This window comes from Silurus meridionalis, chromosome 10 (genome assembly GCF_014805685.1).
Source record: "Silurus meridionalis isolate SWU-2019-XX chromosome 10, ASM1480568v1, whole genome shotgun sequence".
NCBI lineage: Eukaryota > Metazoa > Chordata > Actinopteri > Siluriformes > Siluridae > Silurus > Silurus meridionalis.
In genome coordinates this window covers 3,235,654-3,256,403 of record NC_060893.1, presented here as the reverse complement: position 1 = coordinate 3,256,403, position 20,750 = coordinate 3,235,654, and the positions used below count along the sequence as shown (strand labels likewise).

At 38.0% G+C, this 20,750-nt stretch overlaps 1 protein-coding gene across 1 annotated transcript in view; it reads right to left on the bottom strand.

Moving 5' to 3' along the window:
- nrip2 (nuclear receptor interacting protein 2) overlaps window positions 1–20,750 on the bottom strand; it is a 34,576-nt gene that overhangs the window by 8,793 nt on the left and 5,033 nt on the right. Inside the window, exon 2 of the mRNA XM_046859563.1 lies at window positions 7,962–8,294. Within this exon, the coding sequence (XP_046715519.1) occupies window positions 7,962–8,294 (333 nt within the window). The remainder of the gene's footprint in view (window positions 1–7,961; window positions 8,295–20,750) is intronic.

Genomic DNA, 20,750 nt, shown 5'->3' with positions numbered 1-20,750 from the left:
CAGAGAATAAAAATAAAACACACACACAGATTCATTATGCATCTGAAATAACACCTGGTTCGAGTTTTTCTAAATGTATATAACCAAATACAAAAAGCAGTGTTGCACCTCACTGCACCCTGCAGCCCATTTCCTGCATGGGAGGTGGTCGACTTTCTTACACCCCTGCTGACATTTCTCAAGTTTCCTACCACATAAAAGCAGTTTCCACCACCCCAGAGACACGCCGTTCCAAATCTATATCTATTGTTCCAACTTCACCACTTTCCATGCTGCTTTACACACCCTCAGAACTTCTTTACTTTTCTTTTCAACGTCATTCTTCTTCAGGCTTTACTCAAACTTTACACAATTCAAAGTGAACAAATGGCAAAATATTGTATTTTTTTTTTTTTATGCTCTTAAAGCAAATAAAAGGAAAATGGCAATAATTAAATGAGTAGATAAACTGAGTATGAGGGAAAGTTTCCTTCTTAATTCTGCAAATGTTTAAATCTTTTTACAGAAAGAGTTGATGACTGAAGACCAACACAGAGAGAATCAGGAAAAGTCCCCCTTCCCGGTAATTGAGCTGCGGAACAAGCACACATGATAGAGTCTGTACATTACCTCACACAAAGACTCACATTCAGAAAGCAGTCTGCAAGTACAACCGCTCCAACACTAAAATATTCTGCTCCAAACCTGCACCATTCAGTTACAAACCTGCATTATTCTGCTCCAAACCTGTACTATTCTGTTCCAAACTTGCACTATTCTGTTCCAAACCTGCACCATTCAGTTCCAAACCAGCACCATTCAGTTACAAACCTGCATTATTCTGCTCCAAACCTGCACTATTCTGCTCCGAAATTGCCCTATTATGTTTCAAACCTGCACTAATCTGTTCCAAACCTGCACTATTCTGATCCAAACCAGCACCATTCAGTTACAAACCTGCACTATTCTGCTCCAAACCAACATTATTCTGCTCCAATCCTGCACTATTCTGCTCCAAACCTGTATTATTCTGCTCCAAACCTGCACTATTCTGTTCCAAACTTGCACCATTCTGCTCCTTGCACATGTATGATACTCCTACTGATCCCTCAAACTAGGAGACCCAAACCTGTCCCAACATGACAATGCCCCTCTGCACAAAACCGTGCAAGTGGAAGAGAAGAAGATCTTCTGCTATTAAAATTTAAATCCGATTGAACATGTTGAATGTGAACGCTGACCAAACTCCACCTACATCAGTACCTGTCTTTAATAACACCCTTATTACCGAATGAGTAGAATTCTCCACATAATTTAGTGGAACATCTTCCCTGAAGAGTGGAACTAATTATAACAAACGGGATATGAATTCTTTGGTTTTATGTATCAGGATATAATAAAAAATCATTTGGTCAATTCTTAAAATTAGGTGAACACAACCTCGGACAAACAACACATGACATATTACAGTGTCTATATTTATTTTACAAAATTCAAGCAGATGTGCGTAAAACACCCTCGCTGCTTCCATGGGAATGAAGAGGCTAAGGCCATGTCCACACTAATATGTTTTCGTTTGAAAACGCATATCTTTCTCTCCATTTTGGCCTTCCGTTCACAATGAGTCAACAAAAGCATAGCTATTTGAAAATGTTTCCTAAAAGTGTCTTGAAAGAGTCTTTCAGGACAGATGATGCATTTTTAGTCAATGTTTCATCGTTTCACAGTAAATAAATGGCAGGCGGAAATGACGCGGGTTGAAGCGTCTTATGCTCGTGGCGAGTACATGGACGTGATCGTTTTCAGACGTGTTTTAACAAAACGAATGCCTGAAAACAAACAAAACACGTCTACTTTTCTCTTTATATATGCTGCCTCTGGGTAAAATTATACATGAACATGGTATAAGCTTCCCTTGCTATGCTGGCCATACACAGTTGTATATTTCAGCAAAGCCAAATGAAGGAGATCAGCTTAACAATGTTGAGGAGTGTGTAAAGAACATTATACAGTTGATACTTAATAACTTCCTTCTGCTCAACTCAGATAAGACAGAAGTACTTTTACTAGGACCACATGCAGCTAGAAGCAAACTTTCCGATTACGTAGCATCTCTGGATGGTGTTTCTGTCTCAGTGTGTAGAGATGTCAAAATCCTTGGTGTGATTATTGACCCGAGTCTTTCCTTTAAGGCTCATGTGAATAGTATTACCAGGATCGCCTTCTTTCACCTTAGCAAAAATAAGAAATATGATGTTGTTACAACTAGTTAAAAACTAGTAAATGCTTTTGTTACATCGAGATTAGACTACTCTAATGCTTTTCTGTCTGGATGTTCTAGTAAGTGCATAAATAAGCCTTAGTTAGTCCAGAATGCAGCATCAAGAGTTCTTACCAGAACCAGGTAAGGTAAATATGACCACAACACAACTGTTTTAATCAGTCTACACTGGCTACCAATTAAATCTTGCATTGATTATAAAATACGACTGATGTATAAAGCATTGAACGGTCTCATGCCGCAGTATCTGAGTGAACTTTTAATAATTATCCCCCATGCCTACTTAGATCAATAGGTGCAGGCTATTTGTTGGTACCTAAAATAATGAAGAATACAGCAGGGGGCAGATCTTTCTCTTACAAAGCCCCACAGTTATGGAACAGTGTTCGGGACTCAGTGTTCAAGTCAAGACTGAAAACACATTTATTTACAGTAGATAAGCCTTTTGTCAGTAGGTCCTCCTTAGGTCTTAGATATTTCCTCTACAGAGCCCCAAATTACTTCCTGTTTACAATGTATAGTGGCCTTAAACAATTGAAATGCTTAACAATGTTTATTTTCTCTCTTCCTGTCACATTTCTTTTCTCTCTCTCTCTCTGTTGAGTAAACATGCCCCTGAGTTTCCAGTGACCAGTGTTCCTGTCATTTCTTCGGATTTGTTTGGTTCTTCCTGATGTCCAAACTCTGGATGGCTTTTCAATTAAAACCATTCTGTGCAGCTGGGGATGGTTCCACATCTACAGCCTAAAGATCCATGAAGCAGCTGAGCAACTTATGAACTTTATGAACTGATTCGGACTGTGACTAATATCAACAGTCCACTACAGTGGCTCAGGACAGAATAGATCTGCATGTATGCACCTATTTTTGCACACTTTAGCAATGTAACTACAATGATTGGACATTCAGTGCCACCCAGATGAGGATGGGTTCCTTTCGGGTCTGGTTCCTTTCAAGGTTTTTTCCTCATACCATCTCAGAGAGTTTTTATTTGCCACAGTTGCCACTAGTTCACTCATCAGGGATAAACAATTACACGGACCTAACTTATAGTTAATAAACTTCCATATTCTTTTATATAACCTTATTACTGCTTTATCTGTGTAAAGCTGCTTTGAGACAATGTCCATTGTAAAAAGTGAAAAATGTAAAAAATTAGATGGTTTCACATCAATGGTCTGGGGATTAATGAAATTACAAAAGCTTTGAGGATATATTTAATCTCTTCTTAATGACTCTTCTTAATGTCAACAGTCTGCAAATTGAATTGACAACAATCAATAAAATTGAATTGAATTGAATGGAACAAGCAGGTAAACCACAGCCTAGCAGGAGATTACAATTATCGCCACAATACATAAAAATCCAGAAAAAAATAGTATTTAGCAATGATTTCAAATCAAAAATAGTTTTTTTTTTCCTTCTAACTCAAGAAAGATGCAGCTCCAGAAAACCCCCCATCCACTCTCTGTTTCAGTCTTGCTTTAGGAGCATTAGAAGTCAACAATCTCTGATCTGGAGGTCTAAGGCATTTTAATGGATTGTAGGTAGACAAAAGGTTTGATATGTTGGCAGATGCCAGTCAATTTTCAAACAATATGATCTTGTTCATTTCAATTTCAATTCAATTCATGTGTATTTGTATAGTGCTTTTAACAATGGACATTTTCTCAAAGTAGCTTTACACAGATAATGTGGTAAGAAAGAATGAATAAGATTGTTCTTTATAAGTGTAAATGTGTCCCTAATGAGCAAGCTGGTGGCAACCGTGGCAAGGAAAAACTCCCTGGGATGGCATAAAGAAGAAACCTTGAGAGCAACCAGATTTAAGAAGGAACCCATCCTCATATGGGTTGCACTAAATGTCTATTCATTACCATTCAAATTTGTTGAGGTGTGCAGTGATGATCAAATGCAAACTGTAGTTCTGAGTCAGTGTAGCAGACTGTTGACATTAAGAAGAGACTAAATATATCCTCGAAGCTCCTGTAATTTCATGGATCCCCAGGCCATTAATGTGAAACTATCCAATCAAGGAGAACACAATCCAGAGGCAGGCCAGGACAAGGCAGGCAGATCTGAGGAGAGGAGAGGGGCAGGAACAGTGGTCATATAAAATAAATTGTTTTCAGCCTCGACATGAACACTGAGTCCCAAACACTAAATGGATGGCTGTTCACTTTGGGGTTTTGTAACCCGTCAGCACCGTTGCTGATGCATTCTGAACTAAATGAAGCTTATTTATGCACTTATTTAAACACCCAGACAATTTTCAGTAGTCTAATCTAGATGTAGCAAAAGCATGAACTAGTTTTTCTGCATCCTGTAATGAAATTTTATATTTATAGCAATATTTCTAAGGTGAAAGAAGGCGATCCTGATAATATTATTCACATGAGCTACAAAGGAAAGACTAAGGTCAATAACCACACCAAGGTATTTGACTGCTGTACACACTGAGACAGGAAGACCATCAAGAAATGCTACGTAATTAGAAAGTTGACTTCTATCTGCATGTGGTCCTAGTACTTTCGTTTTATCCAAGTTAAGCAGAAGGAAGTTATCAAGCATCCACTGTCTAATGTCCTTTACACACTTCCTTAACATTGTTAAGCTGATCTCTCTCATCTGGCTTTGCTGAAATATACAACTGTGTATCATCAGCATAGCAATGGAAGCGAATACCATGTTCATGTATAATTTTACCCAGAGGCAGCATATATAAAGAGAAAAGCAGTGGACCTAAGACAGATCCTTGCGGAACACCAAACTTCAGAGAGTGTGGAGAACTTACCATTTGCATCAACAAACTGATAATAATTAGTCAACCAGACCTGAACCAGGAGACAGCTGAAGCCAAGAGAGAGCTGTTCTATATCAGTTCTACAGCAGACTGGAAGCCAGTGAAGGGACATTAAAATGGGGGTAATATGATCATACTTGCGTAAACCCAACCTCTGCGTTCTGCACCATTTGTAGTGGTAGACTTTAACAAATTAAATCTACTCACATTTCTGTATGCTTTGTTTGAAGTGTTAAATTTAAAAACATCATAAATTATATCCATTATGTAATCATATTATATAGTAATCATATTATATATATATATATATATATATATATATATATATATATATATATATATATATATATACAGATGCCACTTATGCAGATCCAGCTGACACTGAAATGCTGTCGAAACCAAAGTTGCGTGCACTCACTTTCTGAATAATGAATCTTCTTTTTACTTTAACTTGAGTATTTTTAGACCGGTAACTTTACTTTACTTCATTGAATTAACAGTAACTTTTGCCTGAGTACATTTTTTATTACTTTATTCTGACTATTTGGAGTTGTAAAATGGTTTTCTTCCTCCTGAAGTTTCTTAGTTCTGGGTGACTTATTAAGAATAAATATATAGGGAACAATTTATAAATTAAAAAAAATATATGTTACAAATTTAGATTTGTAACATAGTAAGCCCCCAGCTTGATGTTTGAAGGAATCGTGCTCGCTCTCTCACCGCTCGACCTTAACTGATTTTAATTGAGCCTCTATTTTTATGACAGCATCGATACTGAACCTCTGAGGTCATATTTCTGCTTTTGGTGTGTTTTATTTCATTATTAAAGTAAGCTCCCCTTTTTAGGTTATTTAGTCTTTATAGCAAGCTCAGTCTGAATACTCAGTTCTGGAAGGTGTGAGGTGTGAGGTGTGAAGTAGGCATATTGTCTCCATAGTTCCAGTTCCATCGTAGACACTATCGTACATAATAGAGGTCGATTGATAGTGGATTTTACAGATACCGATAGCTAGGTTGAATGGTACTTGCCAATAAATGATTAATCAATAAATCGTTTTTAAAATGGATCAAAAACTAGATGAATAATAATTTTAGTGATAATAAAATCTTTTAAAAGAGTACTGAATCATGAAAATGTGCTAAATGTAATAAATATGGATAATAAATATAATTATATGAATAATACATTATAAATTATCATTGATAAATCTAATATACTGCACTCAGTGCAGCGCACAGTCTCACGTGTAAAAAAAACAGCATGTGGTGTCAATGATTTGCCTCTAGAGGCAGCTCTCGTAATGACAGCAGACCTTCTCAGCTGCTACAGAACGGACGCTACCAGCTATCTGTATTAATTTTTGCAGGTAGCTTCAGCAATCAAATGTCGGTGTTGATTTACTGCCGGTGTGTTGTCCGTTACTTTTTTAAATAAATTAATTTCGGCTGAAGTGTAGCCTACAGTCTAACCTGTTTACAGCAGGACGCATTGTAGGATTGGAGGATGAACCACTGTAAACACGAAGAAAAACACTGTGGGCGTGTCTCCGTTTATTCAGGTGGAGAGTCGAGGCGAGAGCAAGACGAGTTTCTCAAAGTGGAAATATGCTCATTATTTCACTTTAGTTGAGCATAAAGACAAAAAACTTTTAGTCAAATGTAAGCTGTGTCTTTTTGGTTCGAAGCTCGTGTCTACTGCGATAAACAGCAACTCCAATCTGTTGAAGCTCCTCCAGAAACTCCATGCCTCGATGAAGCTAGAAGCTAACCCGGTGTTCTGTTCTACATTGTTGATAGTTTTCATACTTCAGCTGTGAAAGGAACATTTTAAGAGCTCAACACAACAGCAGAAGCCACTTTAGTTTTTGATTGTGAATATATTATTCAGCTTGTTTTGTTATTTATTTCAGAAATCCTTGTGATATATTCAGTTTGTGCTGCTCTGACTTTAATAAAATAGTGTTTAAAAATTACTTTGTGTTTAAGTTAGTTTTGTGTTTGTATAGACCATAACTCATAAAAGGGCATTAATGGGAACATTAAAGAAGGTTCTTTAAAAAAGTAACAAAAAAGTTACATTTAACAGTAACGCATTACTTTTTGGTGTAAGTAATTGAGTTACTTTTTGAATGAAGTACCTAGTAACTGTAACTAGTTACTATTTCTTAGTAACTAGCACAACACTGGTCGACACACTGTAAGTGTTTACAGACATTTCAGTGTGGATGAGCAACTTTTGGGAAACAATTGAAAACCAAAAAGTGGATGCGGAGGTTTTTTTTAGACAAATGTTTCCGAATTTATCTGGATTTGTGTATTTGCCTTATATGGTGAATAATGAAAGGTGGAAAAATGGGTTGAGGCACAAGATGAATTTGGATGAACCAGAGGAGAAAACGTCAAGAAAATGAGAAACAGTATAAATAACAGCACCACTAACAGCTTCATTATAGGTAGAGATTTACCACATTTATTTAAATTCATTCAAATGTGATCCTAATCCACTTCTTAATCTCTGTGTGATTTCTAGTTCTGAAGTGTTATTTTCATACTCCATTTTAATGCCAGTAAAATGCTGAAACACTCGTCTTGCCCTGGATAAGGCCCTTACTAATGCAAGCACTGTACATTTTTAATGGAAGGGAGATTTTTCTAAGGCTATGATGAAGTTATCATTTGTGTTGCTCATGTCTAGGGCTTGAGAGATGTTGTTTTCGTTGTCTAGTTCATGGCACTCGGGAGCATTAGCTTTGTTGCTGTGACACTTAAAAGTATGAAAAGATGCCATAAGTTTATGAGTCAGCCACTGGAAATGTCTGAGTCATAAGAAACTGGCGCTTGAGTGAGGTTGTGTCATTATGAGTGTGTCTGAAAGACAACAGAAAGCGATCTTCGTACCTTACACTGCACCTGCAAAGCTGAGAGCGTGGCCACTGGACCTGCTTCTACTTTCTCTTCGTGCTCTGCTTTTCCACCAGAATCACGATCAATACCAGGTTCTTCCTCATCCTCGTCATCCTCCTCAGATTTCAGACTTCTCTCGCTCTCCTCTGGTGACTCTTTCTCCTCAGTGGAGTCGTCTATGGTGCTTTCGCTCCTCTCCTCTGCGTCAGCACCTTCCTTGCTATCGGCGAGAGGAGAGCGGACGTGGGACACGGTGTCTCGGGCCTCTCCACAAAGCCGGGAGATGTTACCTTCGAGGAGGCGCCGCTGAACAATGCTGTGAGGTTGCTGTGAAAAGGAAAGACTAGAAGATGTCAGAGACCTTGATACAAAATAAGCAACTTAATAGATTTTCTTCTTGGTCTTATTAATATTTGCACCTCTGACCATCACACCAAGTTCCTTTATCCTGAAGCGCCAAGATCATTTAGCTACAAGAGCATTAGTGTAATGTGAAGCTCTTCCACTGTATCCTTAACAAACCATGTCTTTGCTTTGTGATTAGGAACATCGTCATGCTAAAACTGTGTTTCTTTCATTATAAATGCTTCAATATACAAAGACTTTCTGTACAATTGGTACAATTGCTGGTTGCAGAACATCAACATATGGGTATGATGGTGCAGGGTGGCGTTCGAGTCAAACAAGGACTTTTACTGTTACATCGTTGATCGTTAATCAAAATGTCAAACAACAGTGTATAGAACAGCATGTGGTGCTGAAGTTTCTTGGAAACTTGAAGAGCAGTACGGTGATAAGACGCTCAGCCACGGTGACGTTTTAAGGATAGCCATCAGTGATGATCCAGATCTCAATCGTGGTGGTTCCCTGATGATAAAATGAAGCAGGCTGTCCTAGGATGGTTCGGACATATTGACAAATTTTTCTATGCCGAATCTTCCCAGGCGTTCCTCAAAACAATGGGATGAGTGTATATATGTAGCAGGGGAGTATGTCAAAAAGATCTATGCAGTTTCCACTGTTTTTAATGTAATTTTAATTTTATAAACTCAAAAGTCCCGGTTTGTCTTGAATGGCCCTTTTATCTATCTATCTATCTATCTATCTATCTATCTATCTATCTATCTATCTATCTATCTATCTATCTATCTATCTATCTATCTATCTATCTATATATATATATATATAAAAGCACAAAAACACTTTTTTTTTTTTTTATCTCAGGTAAATGTGCAGCACGTGTGCCCCCCTGACCTGGCTTTGTTTTATTAGCAGCCGAGTGAAGTGGGAGAGACACGCCACTCCTCTTTCAGACGAGCTACACAGGAGAACAAAAGTCCACTTCATCTCCACGTTCTCCCGCTGACCCAGATTCATACAAACGCTGTAGGACATGTTTTGAGATGTGAAATCTACAGTTAGACATGAGCACTGAGCTGTTATCAGTGGTGTATGAAACTCGGAGGCCATGTTCCCTTTCTCCCCTTTTTATTATTTCTAAATCACACATGGGAAAAGAACATTTTTCAACAATTTTTTTATTTGACCCAGTTTTTTTTTTTTTTTTTTACATTTGCTCATTTTTTCTCAGCTTCTCCCAGACAGATAACCCACATCTTCTCTTTAATGGTTTTTAAAACGCATGTATTTTCCTTATATTTTTATGCAAAAACTGATCTGTTTTGGAGCAGGGAAGGTTGGAGACTTATTCTGGAAAGGTAAAGGAATCTTGAACCAACATGTTTACTGTTCCATACTTAGGGAAGATTTTATTCTGAAGATATGATCTGTACATAAATACATTTGTTTGGTCGAAGGAAATCTTCATACCATTACATCACAGAGTTTGTTGCACTGTATAATGACTATATATGGACAACATGGCACCATTTGCGCCTATTGTGTGATTTTGAAGCATGAACTACATTGAATTTAATCTGAGTTTGTACAGTAGGTCAAGACCGGAAACCTGAGTTCGCTAAGTAGTGACTTTGGAGGCAGAGCCACTTAATAAGGCACTTATTAATTGTTAATGAAATAATATATAAAATGAAAATTGTAGTTGTCATTATCTGGTAAGATTTTTAGAGATTTCATTCATGACTGACTATCAGCTTTTGCTCGCCAAATAACATTAGCTAAACCATGTCAAGCAAAGCGAGTATTAACTACATTATACTGTAAGTAGCTCATTTTTGCACTGCCTGAGAATATAAACAGGTGTCAGGGTTTAAAAAAATAGACACATCATTAAAAGAATCTAATGGTTTACAATACAAACACAATTACAAACCATCAGCTGTCAATTATTAAAGCCATCACTTAATGTTCTCCATTACAACTATTCATTCCATATGTGTTCATCATCAAATCATCATCACAAAACCTTCACCAAAGACCAGTGTAGAAACATCCTGGAGCCTGGATGTTTTTAATGGTGTCTTCATGGTCTCTATTGGAGTGCAGTAGATATCAGTATGTGATCTACAAGTTGCCAAAGGTGTTCTGTTGCTTATTAGTGGTGTCAAATAATGAATGACACCAATTAAAAGGTAAAACAATGACCAGTAGAGGCATTACAATTAGAATTAAAACCAATACGACTTCCATTATAACCCTTAAAACCAATATGTCTTTGTACATTTATGCTGGTTATAATATCAGTAGAGAACTCATAGTTTAAAGAACAAAATGAGCAACATGCTGGGGAAAAACGGCATAGAACCTCCCTCTGAGTGTCTGTTACAACAGCATGCAAGCAGAAAGTGTTGGAAAGTGTGTGCTTTCACAAAACCCATACACTTTCATGTCAAACCTGTCAATCATCTCATTAGCCATGAATCATCAGTATGAGTCAGTATGTATTAGTATGAGGCAGTGGTAGTCATTATGCATTAGATGATTCAGAATGCATTAGTAAGAGGCAGTATGTATTAGTAGGAGTCAGTATGAGTCAGTATGTGTTTGTATGAATCAGTAAGTATTAGTGTGAGTGTGCATTAGATGAGGCAGTATGCATCAGTATGAGGCAGTAGGAGACAGTGTGTATTAGTATGAGTCAGTATGAATTAGTATAAGTATGTATTAGTAAGAGCCAGTATGAGTGAATATGTATCGATATGAGTCAGTAGGTGTTAGAATCAGTCAGTATGGGTTAGTATGAGTCAGTTTGCATTAGTATGAGTATGTATTAGTATGACCAAGTATAAGTCGGTATGTAATAGCATGAATTAGTATGTATTAGTGTGAATCAGAACGCATTAGTATGAGTCAGTAAGAGATGGTATGTAATAGTATAAGTCAGTATGGGTTCAGTATTAGTAAGGATGTATTACTATAAGGTGGTATGCACTAATATGGGTTCTTTGTAGGTCAGTATGGGTTCAGTATCAGTCAATGTGGGTCAGTATGGGTTTACTATAGTGTACGGGTTTACTATGAGTCAGTAAGGGGTCACTGTGGGTCAGTATGGGTTAAGTATAGTGTACGGGTTCACTATGAGTCAGTAAGGGGTCACTGTGGGTCAGTATGGGTTTAGTACAGTGTACGGGTTCACTATGAGTCAGTAAGGGGTCACTGTGGGTCAGTATGGGTTAAGTATAGTGTACGGGTTCACTATGAGTCAGTAAGGGGTCACTGTGGGTCAGTATGGGTTAAGTATAGTGTCGGGTTCACTATGAGTCAGTAAGGGGTCACTGTGGGTCAGTATGGGTTTAGTATAGTGTACGGGTTCACTATGTGTCAGTATGGGGTCACTGTGGGTCAGTATGGGTTAAGTATAGTGTACGGGTTCACTATGAGTCAGTAAGGGGTCACTGTGGGTCAGTATGGGTTAAGTATAGTGTACGGGTTCACTATGTGTCAGTATGGGGTCACTGTGGGTCAGTATGGGTTAAGTATAGTGTGCGGGTTCACTATGAGTCAGTAAGGGGTCACTGTGGGTCAGTATGGGTTTAGTATAGTGTACGGGTTCACTATGTGTCAGTATGGGGTCACTGTGGGTCAGTATGGGTTTAGTATAGTGTACGGGTTCACTATGAGTCAGTAAGGGGTCACTGTGGGTCAGTATGGGTTAGTATAGTGTACGGGTTCACTATGTGTCAGTATGGGGTCACTGTGGGTCAGTATGGGTTTAGTATAGTGTACGGGTTCACTATGTGTCAGTATGGGGTCACTGTGGGTCAGTATGGGTTTAGTATAGTGTACGGGTTCACTATGTGTCAGTAAGGGGTCACTGTGGGTCAGTATGGGTTTAGTATAGTGTACGGGTTCACTATGTGTCAGTATGGGGTCACTGTGGGTCAGTATGGGTTAAGTATAGTGTACGGGTTCACTATGAGTCAGTAAGGGGTCACTGTGGGTCAGTATGGGTTTAGTATAGTGTACGGGTTCACTATGTGTCAGTATGGGGTCACTGTGGGTCAGTATGGGTTTAGTATAGTGTACGGGTTCACTATGTGTCAGTATGGGGTCACTGTGGGTCAGTATGGGTTTAGTATAGTGTTAGGGTTCACTATGTGTCAGTATGGGGTCACTGTGGGTCAGTATGGGTGCAGCATGGGAACAGTATGGATGTTTCCCAAATGTATTCTGAATGTATCAGTGTTGTAATAATACAACATTGTTGAATACAAAACAAGACACATCAATCACGGAATGTATTATTTATTTTCTGTGGTAAATAGTACACCAATGACCTAAACCAGTCCCTCAATCAATAATTTAGTAATTAAAAAAACACTTACTGCCATTCGGGGAAATCAGTGTTATTCTTCTAAATTCTCACAATACAAAAAGTTTTTTTCAGTAAATTTAATGCTTATTTTCTGTACAAAACAAAGAACAGACAGTCATGGAGATTGCCCAGATCATAAATGGCAGTGAATTCTCCTTCATTTTAGGCATTTTCTACCAATTATGACATATTTTTCCAGCAGGATTTATGAGTAGTCAGGAGTCTGATACATGAATTTATTTAGAAATGAACAAATGCACACTCTTCAGCTCTTATATGGCATAGTAGCCACAGGTGTGTGCTTGTGTATATATCATTTTTAGATTATAAACATAGATGTTTATTAACTGTACTCACTTAACAGCTTCTGCACATTTTTTTTCTATACAGAGCCTTTATATTTATTTGCTGTACATATATTTGCATATTATCTGCACTTGCCAATTTGCACAATTGCTACCATTTGCACTTCATGCCAATAAAGTTGTCTGTCTGTCTGTCTGTCTGTCTGTCTGTCTGTCTGTCTGTCTATCTATCTATCTATCTATCTATCTATCTATCTATCTATCTATCTATCTATCTATCTATCTATCTGCACATCATCTATTAATATGTGGATAAAATAGCTACATATATGGTACATGTTTGTTCTATATTTGCCAGGAACTTTTTTCTTGTAAGTGTATTTAAATAAGTAAATAGAAATACATTGATCCAAGATGGCGGCACGGCAGTAGCTCACAGCGGCCTCTCCGGATCCAAAATGGTGTTTTGCACTTGGTTGCACACAATAAACTATATGTGGCGAGGACACTTAATTTAGTCCTTAACTCTGTGTTGTTTAATGTAGCACCAGGGTTCTGGAGGAACATTGTCTAATTTCACTGTGTACTGCGTCAGCTATATATGGAAGAAATGACAATAAAAGCATCTTGACTTGACTTGACTGCAGAATGAAACCAATTATTTACTTAAGTAATTCGCTACTAGAACTAACTCAATTAATTAATTAGTAGAAGGACAAACAGTATTTATTGTTTAAAAGGTTCTGTCTAATGTTGAAATAGTCATTTATACAGAACCAGTAACCTTTTTATAATTCACTCCAGCTTTCAAATGCAAGAGAATTGAGGACATTTCTTTTAATAATCTTGTCCAAACAGCCAACAACTATATCGCTGACTCGTGTCGTAAAAAGCAAAGGGGTTCTGGTGGAATCGGTGTTTTTTTTAACACAAACATGGCAAAGATTAGCACCAAAATATCCCATTTGATAAACATAATCCATTGATACGCTTATAATAAGGAGTGTTACGGCAGGTCTGCACTTTATAATGGACAATCTGGACACAACAAACACAGTTTTGTATAAAGGATGAGGAAAATAATTGTTTGGTGGGTGGCAGCAGGTGCAGGCTAAGAGGAGTCTGCTCTACATCAAGCTGTGCTGTGTGTCCTAAAAGCTCCACCAGCACCACACTCACCATGTGCCTGATGAAAGTAAGACCATATACAATGCATTACTGCTTCACAGCTCCAGGGCTCCTGGTTTGAGCCCAGACTGATGTCTGCTTGGAGTTTTTCTTGTTCTCTTGGCAATTTTTTTTCACAAAAACATACAAGTGGTCTAAATCTGATGTGATGTGTGTTGTGACTAACAGAATATTTCAGCATTTCTGTAGTAAGTCTACATATATACCACAATGCAGTACTGTATATTGCAATGCTTTATTTACTTCTTGTGCTGCTCCAATGAAAAAATGGCCACCACGGATATTTAGTTGTCACCACAGTTGAGGAATGAGTTCAATACTAAAACTAATCACAACCACCCAATCCCATTTCTTTTAAAAATTTCAGTTTACACTAAAGGCCCTTTGCACCATCAATCAGCATTAGACTTATTCGGTCGCACACCAACCCATGAGAGACCCGCTCCAAATCCGGGAAGTCGGAGAGAAACACATTATGGAAATCAAATTTGCCCTTTGTTGTAATAAGAAAACCTTCAAAAGCACCACGACACGCAGCCTCATGCAGGCAGGACTGTCTCTGAGACATTAACCACATATACAGTGAAGCAAAAAAGTGTTTAGTCAGCCACCAATTGTGCAAGTTCTCCCACGTAAAAAGATGAGAGAGGCCTGTAATTTTCATCATAGGTACACTTCAACTATGAGAGAGAAAATGAGAATCTGCAACTGAATCTGCAATAGGTAAGCAGCTTGGTGTGAATAAATCAACTGTGGGAGCAATTATTTAGATGAACTTTTGTTATTGACCAAATACTTATTTTCCACCATAATTTGCAAATAAATTCTTTAAAAATCAGACAATGTGATTTTCGGGATTTTTTTTCCCCATTTTGTCTCTCATATTTGAAGTGTACCTATGATGAAAATTACAGGCCTCTCTTATCTTTTTACTTGGGAGAACTTGCACAATTGGTGGCTGACTAAATACTTTTTTGCCCCACTATACTTATGTCCTGCATTATGTATATTATTTGCTGGGTGGATGAAACGAATACGATTTATCTGACTTATACACAGTACAACCACAGTCTAATGCTTACAGAGATTAAGAGGTTATAAACTTGGAATGTGTATGTTAACTGCCTATAAATGTGTTCCTTATAATTGTAAGTTTATCCCTAATGGGTAAGCTAATGGTGACTGTGCTGAGTACGGGTGGTGAGAGATGGTATGAGGAAGTAACCTTGAGAGGAACTAGACTCCAAAAGGGAACTCATTCTCATCCTCAACACTGAATATACATTCATTTCAGTTATTAATTAACGTTACAGATTACAGGTTATTATTGAGGTGTTCAGTAAAGGGCGCTGTTCATGTAAACTGTGGTCCGGAATCATTGTAGCAGACTGTTGATATTAATTACAATTCAATTCCTCCTTAAAGTTCTTGAGATGCTCAGGAATTTCATGGATCTTTAGGCTGTTAATGTGGAACCATTTTAACACAGGGTGGTCTGCAGTTGAAGAGAACTCCAGCCATAGGTGTATAAATAAGACAGTTAAGAAAGGGAAGCATGGTTTTCCAGTCCATTACGAAGAATTAGAGTTTTCATTACAGCATTGTTGTATAAAATGCAGACTTCTAGCTTTAATTTCAGCTTTTTATGTGCATCTGTTCTGACCCCCACTTTTTAATGGGCCAAAAGTAGCCAGATAATTAGTCCTACTCATTTGTTCCAGAGTTTAGAAGTGTGTTCTTTCAAATGTATATGATTTAAGCAAGTGTTCACTCTAAATTTGAAGTCCCAAGAGCTGTGAATGCCAGACAAGATGCTTCATTAGACTAAAAATCTAAGATTATAGAGGGAGAGGGAAAGTAAAAACACTAGGTGTGGCCAAATCTATTATTTGTTCCATTTTCAAGAAGGATAAATTAGGTTACCTGAAGAACACGAACATTACCAGAAGCAGGGGCAGATCTAGAAAATGATTTATGTTGTGGCAATTATTTATGTTGTGTCGCTAAAACGAAGCAGTTAATGAGTCGTTTGTCCGGACTACGCTTTAATAGAAAGACGAGATTTTTTGCTATTATTTACAGGAAAAGGCCATTCAGAAGATCTGACCAGAGGACGAACACTCTCCAGGGGATCAAGTTTCAAAGACAAAAAATTAAAAGAAGACTTCGCCAGAGTGCATCCAGGGGGTTTAGCACAATACATGCGCCAGTGTTGATCCTCAAAAACAGGATGAGCATGTTAGATTTTACCAAGAACAAACCTCCTTTAGACAGATGAGACAAATATCAACATTTAGCAGAACAACAGGGAGAAGAAGTGTACAGAGATTGAAGGAAATGATCTGAAGTGTATTGTGTGGGTGTGCACAGCTGACAGTGAAACTGATTCTCTTGTATTTATTGCTGATGTGATTTCTGACAAAACCAGCAATGTGACTTGTGAGGTATATAGGGCTGTAATATATGGTTCACAATGCTGCAGTTCAGTTGCTGAATGCAAATCTGAGGATGAAACGCCCCAGGAAGCAGGAAGTGACGGTAAAGACCATGACAGTAAGTGTCGTCACACTTTAAACAATCGAATGTGATTATGCATTTCAAAAGTTCAGCGTTTTAAAATCCCTGACATTTCTACAGAAAAATAAGAGGAAAAACAGAGAAGAAAGTCTCTAACTCTGGTGCTGCTTCAGATGTTAATGGTGTTTGATCTCATCCACCTCATTTCACCTTGTCATTCTCTAGTGAGCTCCTGATACTAGCTGAGCACATGTTTAGTGCAGTGGTTAATATGTTTACCACTGGTTAATAACTTCTGAGGGTCTTTGAAAGGTCATGAGTTCAATTCCTAGCACCACTGAGTTGCCACTGATGGGCTCCTGAGCAAGGCCCTTAACCCTCACCTGCTCAGTATATAATTCAGTCATGTATGGCCCTTATTTTAAGACAATGTAATGTAATTTAGAACCTATAAACCCAAACCTTGTGGTAGCTAATGAGTAAAAGTTTATGGGTTCAATTACCAACACTGACAAGCTATAAATGTTGGGATATTGAAAAAAGCCCTTAACCCTTTAATTGCATAAAATGAGATCATTCTATGAACCCAAACCTTGTACGAGTGAAAGAGTATCGGTTTAATTTCCAACACTGCCAAGCTGCAGCTACTTTGTTGGATGCTTTTCTCCAATGTGCAGCAAATGACCAAAAAACAAGTGAAGGCTGGTGGTGGGATGTGGATCGGAAGTCAATCCCAGGAGCTCTGAGGTGGGAATACTTCCTGGATGAGATGCCAGTTCATCACAGAACACATATTCACACATATTTACCAGAACCAGTGCACCTGTATGTTTTAGGATTTGAGAGAAAACCTGTGCTCACAATCAAACCTAGCATCTCTGAGGCATCCATGATGACTTGGCAGAGAGTGCTGCAGTGCGAGCAGAGCTTTCAGGTCTCTTTGAAGCTCCTAAAACTTTTAACATCTCCATAAGGATTACAGTCCTTAAACAAGCCAATCAATAAGGCCATGATTCACTGTGTGGTCTTTTGTTTCAACTTTAAATATCATACATCAATCCAGGACTGCATGCTCCAGCTCGAACGACTAATGCTTATTGATTTGCAAGGAAAAAGATTAAATAAAACGATATGTTATTTTTCCTGTTCTGTCTCTAGGAAGTTACAGCTCTACCTCTGCCATGTTAATTTGTATTCTATGTGACTCTCAGGATTCGCCTCAGTCTCCGTAGCTTTGTGATACATCATATTCACGTAGATTCACATGCTGAGAGAACGCGCTCGAGAAACAGTTAAGAGAGGAGAATCTACATCAATACACATATCAAACATTGGTCACAAATTATTGGTAATTTTTATAAATAATAAAAGCGCATCTACTAAAAATTATATATAAATAAATCCTTTTTTATCGATGCAAATATGCTGAAAACGGCGAACCCCGATACAAATGCCAACGTGTATCCGATGCACTCGCTCAATTTTAGTATCCCTACTCACCGGTGGAAAAAGGTGAAATTTCTATTTCACGTGTTTGTGCTCAGGTTAATTAAGGGCCTTATAAATGATGCCTAAATGTGTCATTCCTTGTTAAACGTGAAGAGGAAGCGTGCAGACGATGAAACCAGAGAGACAGCGATGTCAGGAAAACTCAACACGTTCCTAATTAATTAACATAAACTCATGAAGTGAGAGACAGAAAGCAGCGATGAAGCCAAAATCCACAAAAAAAACATCATTTTAGAGAACGAGGATTAAATGCATGAAAGCTTTTACATTCACACTTAGAAATGGAGGTCTAGCTGAGACAAATGCATGTGCGTATAAATTGTTCTATTTTTATTAGCTGTTAAAGTAGCTTGACATGAACCTTCATGATGTCCTTCGATTTGTTGAACTGCAGTAGCTAATATTAGCTAACGTTCGTGTGCATGCGTGTGTTCCGACTAAAGGACCGTCGATCTCTGGCTCTGTGAACCTGCAGACCAAAAGCTAATTATGAGACCGCAGCCGACTCGTCTCGCATCTTTCTCTCTCTCTCATCCCGAGCCACATGACCCTGCTAATGCCTTCTCTCCCTCCTGATCTCTCCAGCACAGCGGCAGACTTCCTGTGACACACAGCAAGCTAAACCAGCTGCTCTCTCCCTCTCACTGTTATGTCTTCATCTACGCCTAGATCTTGGTGTTCCTTCAATATGTCAGGCCTTCTTTCCCGGCGTTCCCGCATGACACGCTCGGAAGACGCAGGGCACAAGCTGAAGTCATGAAATGTGTATTTATTGTCGTATTCTAATGTTGGTATGATTTTAAAACACATGTTCTGCTTGCTATTGAACTTATGCTGATCTATCTATCTATCTATCTATCTATCTATCTATCTATCTATCTATCTATCTATCTATCTATCTATCTATCTATCTATCTATCTATCTATCTATCTATCTATAACAAGTAACATTTTGTCTTTAATACAAAGTGCTTCATTCGAAAGCAAAACAAAGATCCAGTTCAACTGTTTTAACAGTAGTAATTATTTTCTCTGTGTGAGTTTCTTTCTCAGGTATTTCAGCACCTTGTTTCTTCTCATCGTGGGGAGAATGAGATAGACAAAAAATCTACATATTCTGTAAAATGATATAATTGCTTCTGTTTTTAAGAGACACAAGCATTTTTATTTAGTTTCTATGCAACAAACTCGGTAACGTTACAGCCTGAAGATTTTGACCAAACGTCAACTTCTTTTTCTTCTTCTTCTTCTACTTTCGGATTCTCCGATTAGAGGTCGCCACAGCGAATCATTCGTCTCCAGTTGACGTTGACCAAACAAATCGTCTCTAGCTTACGTTGGTAACCTAGTTCCCTTTCAGGAACTCTAACTGCGTTCCTGAAAGGGAACTAAGTTTTGTAAAATCACAGTGAAACACTGGTCACTTAATAAATACACACAGAAATATCTGTCTAATATCTCTTTCCTATAATGAGATTACAATTACACAAATACAGCTCGGACATTTTTCCCTGATTTTCCTGATTTTGCATGTCAATTGAACACTTGAAATAGAATGACTGAAGAATTAGTTTAATATGCTTAATTTTGGATAATTTCTTTATTTATCTTGCAACAGGAAATACCTCAAAGTTGGAGTATTGTAATGCCTCACTAACTGGATGCTTCAGTAAGCTCATTAACATGCTCCAGTTAGTCAAGAATGCAGAAGATATGACCACATCACCCCTCCACACTTCATTTTCCCCAGTCTAATTTCACACTGAATATAACATTATTTTCCTCTAAAGCACAGAATTGTCTCATGCCTCTGTACCTAAGTGAAATTCTGGTCTTTTATTATTTGTCGCATCTGCTTTGATTAAAAGGTGCAGGCTCTTTGTTGGTAACTTAAATAGTAAAGACTATAGAACAGGGGGAAGAGCTTTCTCTGGGAAAGACCTACAGTTACGGAACAGCTTTCCAATTAGTTTTGGGGAAACAAAGTTTTTTTTTAGGCAAGCCTTTTGTGTTTATGTTTTTTCAGAGGTTTTTCTGGAGGGTTCACATTTAGGGTTTACATTTAGAGTGGCTAGAGCTTTATAAATCAGAGTTCCCTCATGTCTGTGATATATTCAGGCTCTCCCTTTTAGTTATGCTGCCATAAGTGGTCTTGCCAGAAACCTTGCTATTCACAATGCTATTCATAATTGTCATTAACCATTATGTTAAAAATACCCAATATACAAGGGGCGTTCAAATCAAACCAGGACTTTTGAGTTTATATGTAAAAGACCAAACTTGTGGAATAGTGGAAACTGCATTTATTTTTTGACAAACTCCCTGCTACATTTATACACTTACCCCAGCATTTAACTAACAACCGGAAAGCCTGCTTTACTTCATCACCAGGGAACCACTACGACCAGGATCTGGAGCATGACTGATTGCCATCTTTGACGCATTTACACCATTCAAACATCTTACTGCGGCTGAGCATCTCATCACCATACTGCACTCAAAGTCTTCTGTCTGTATCCACGGATTTTA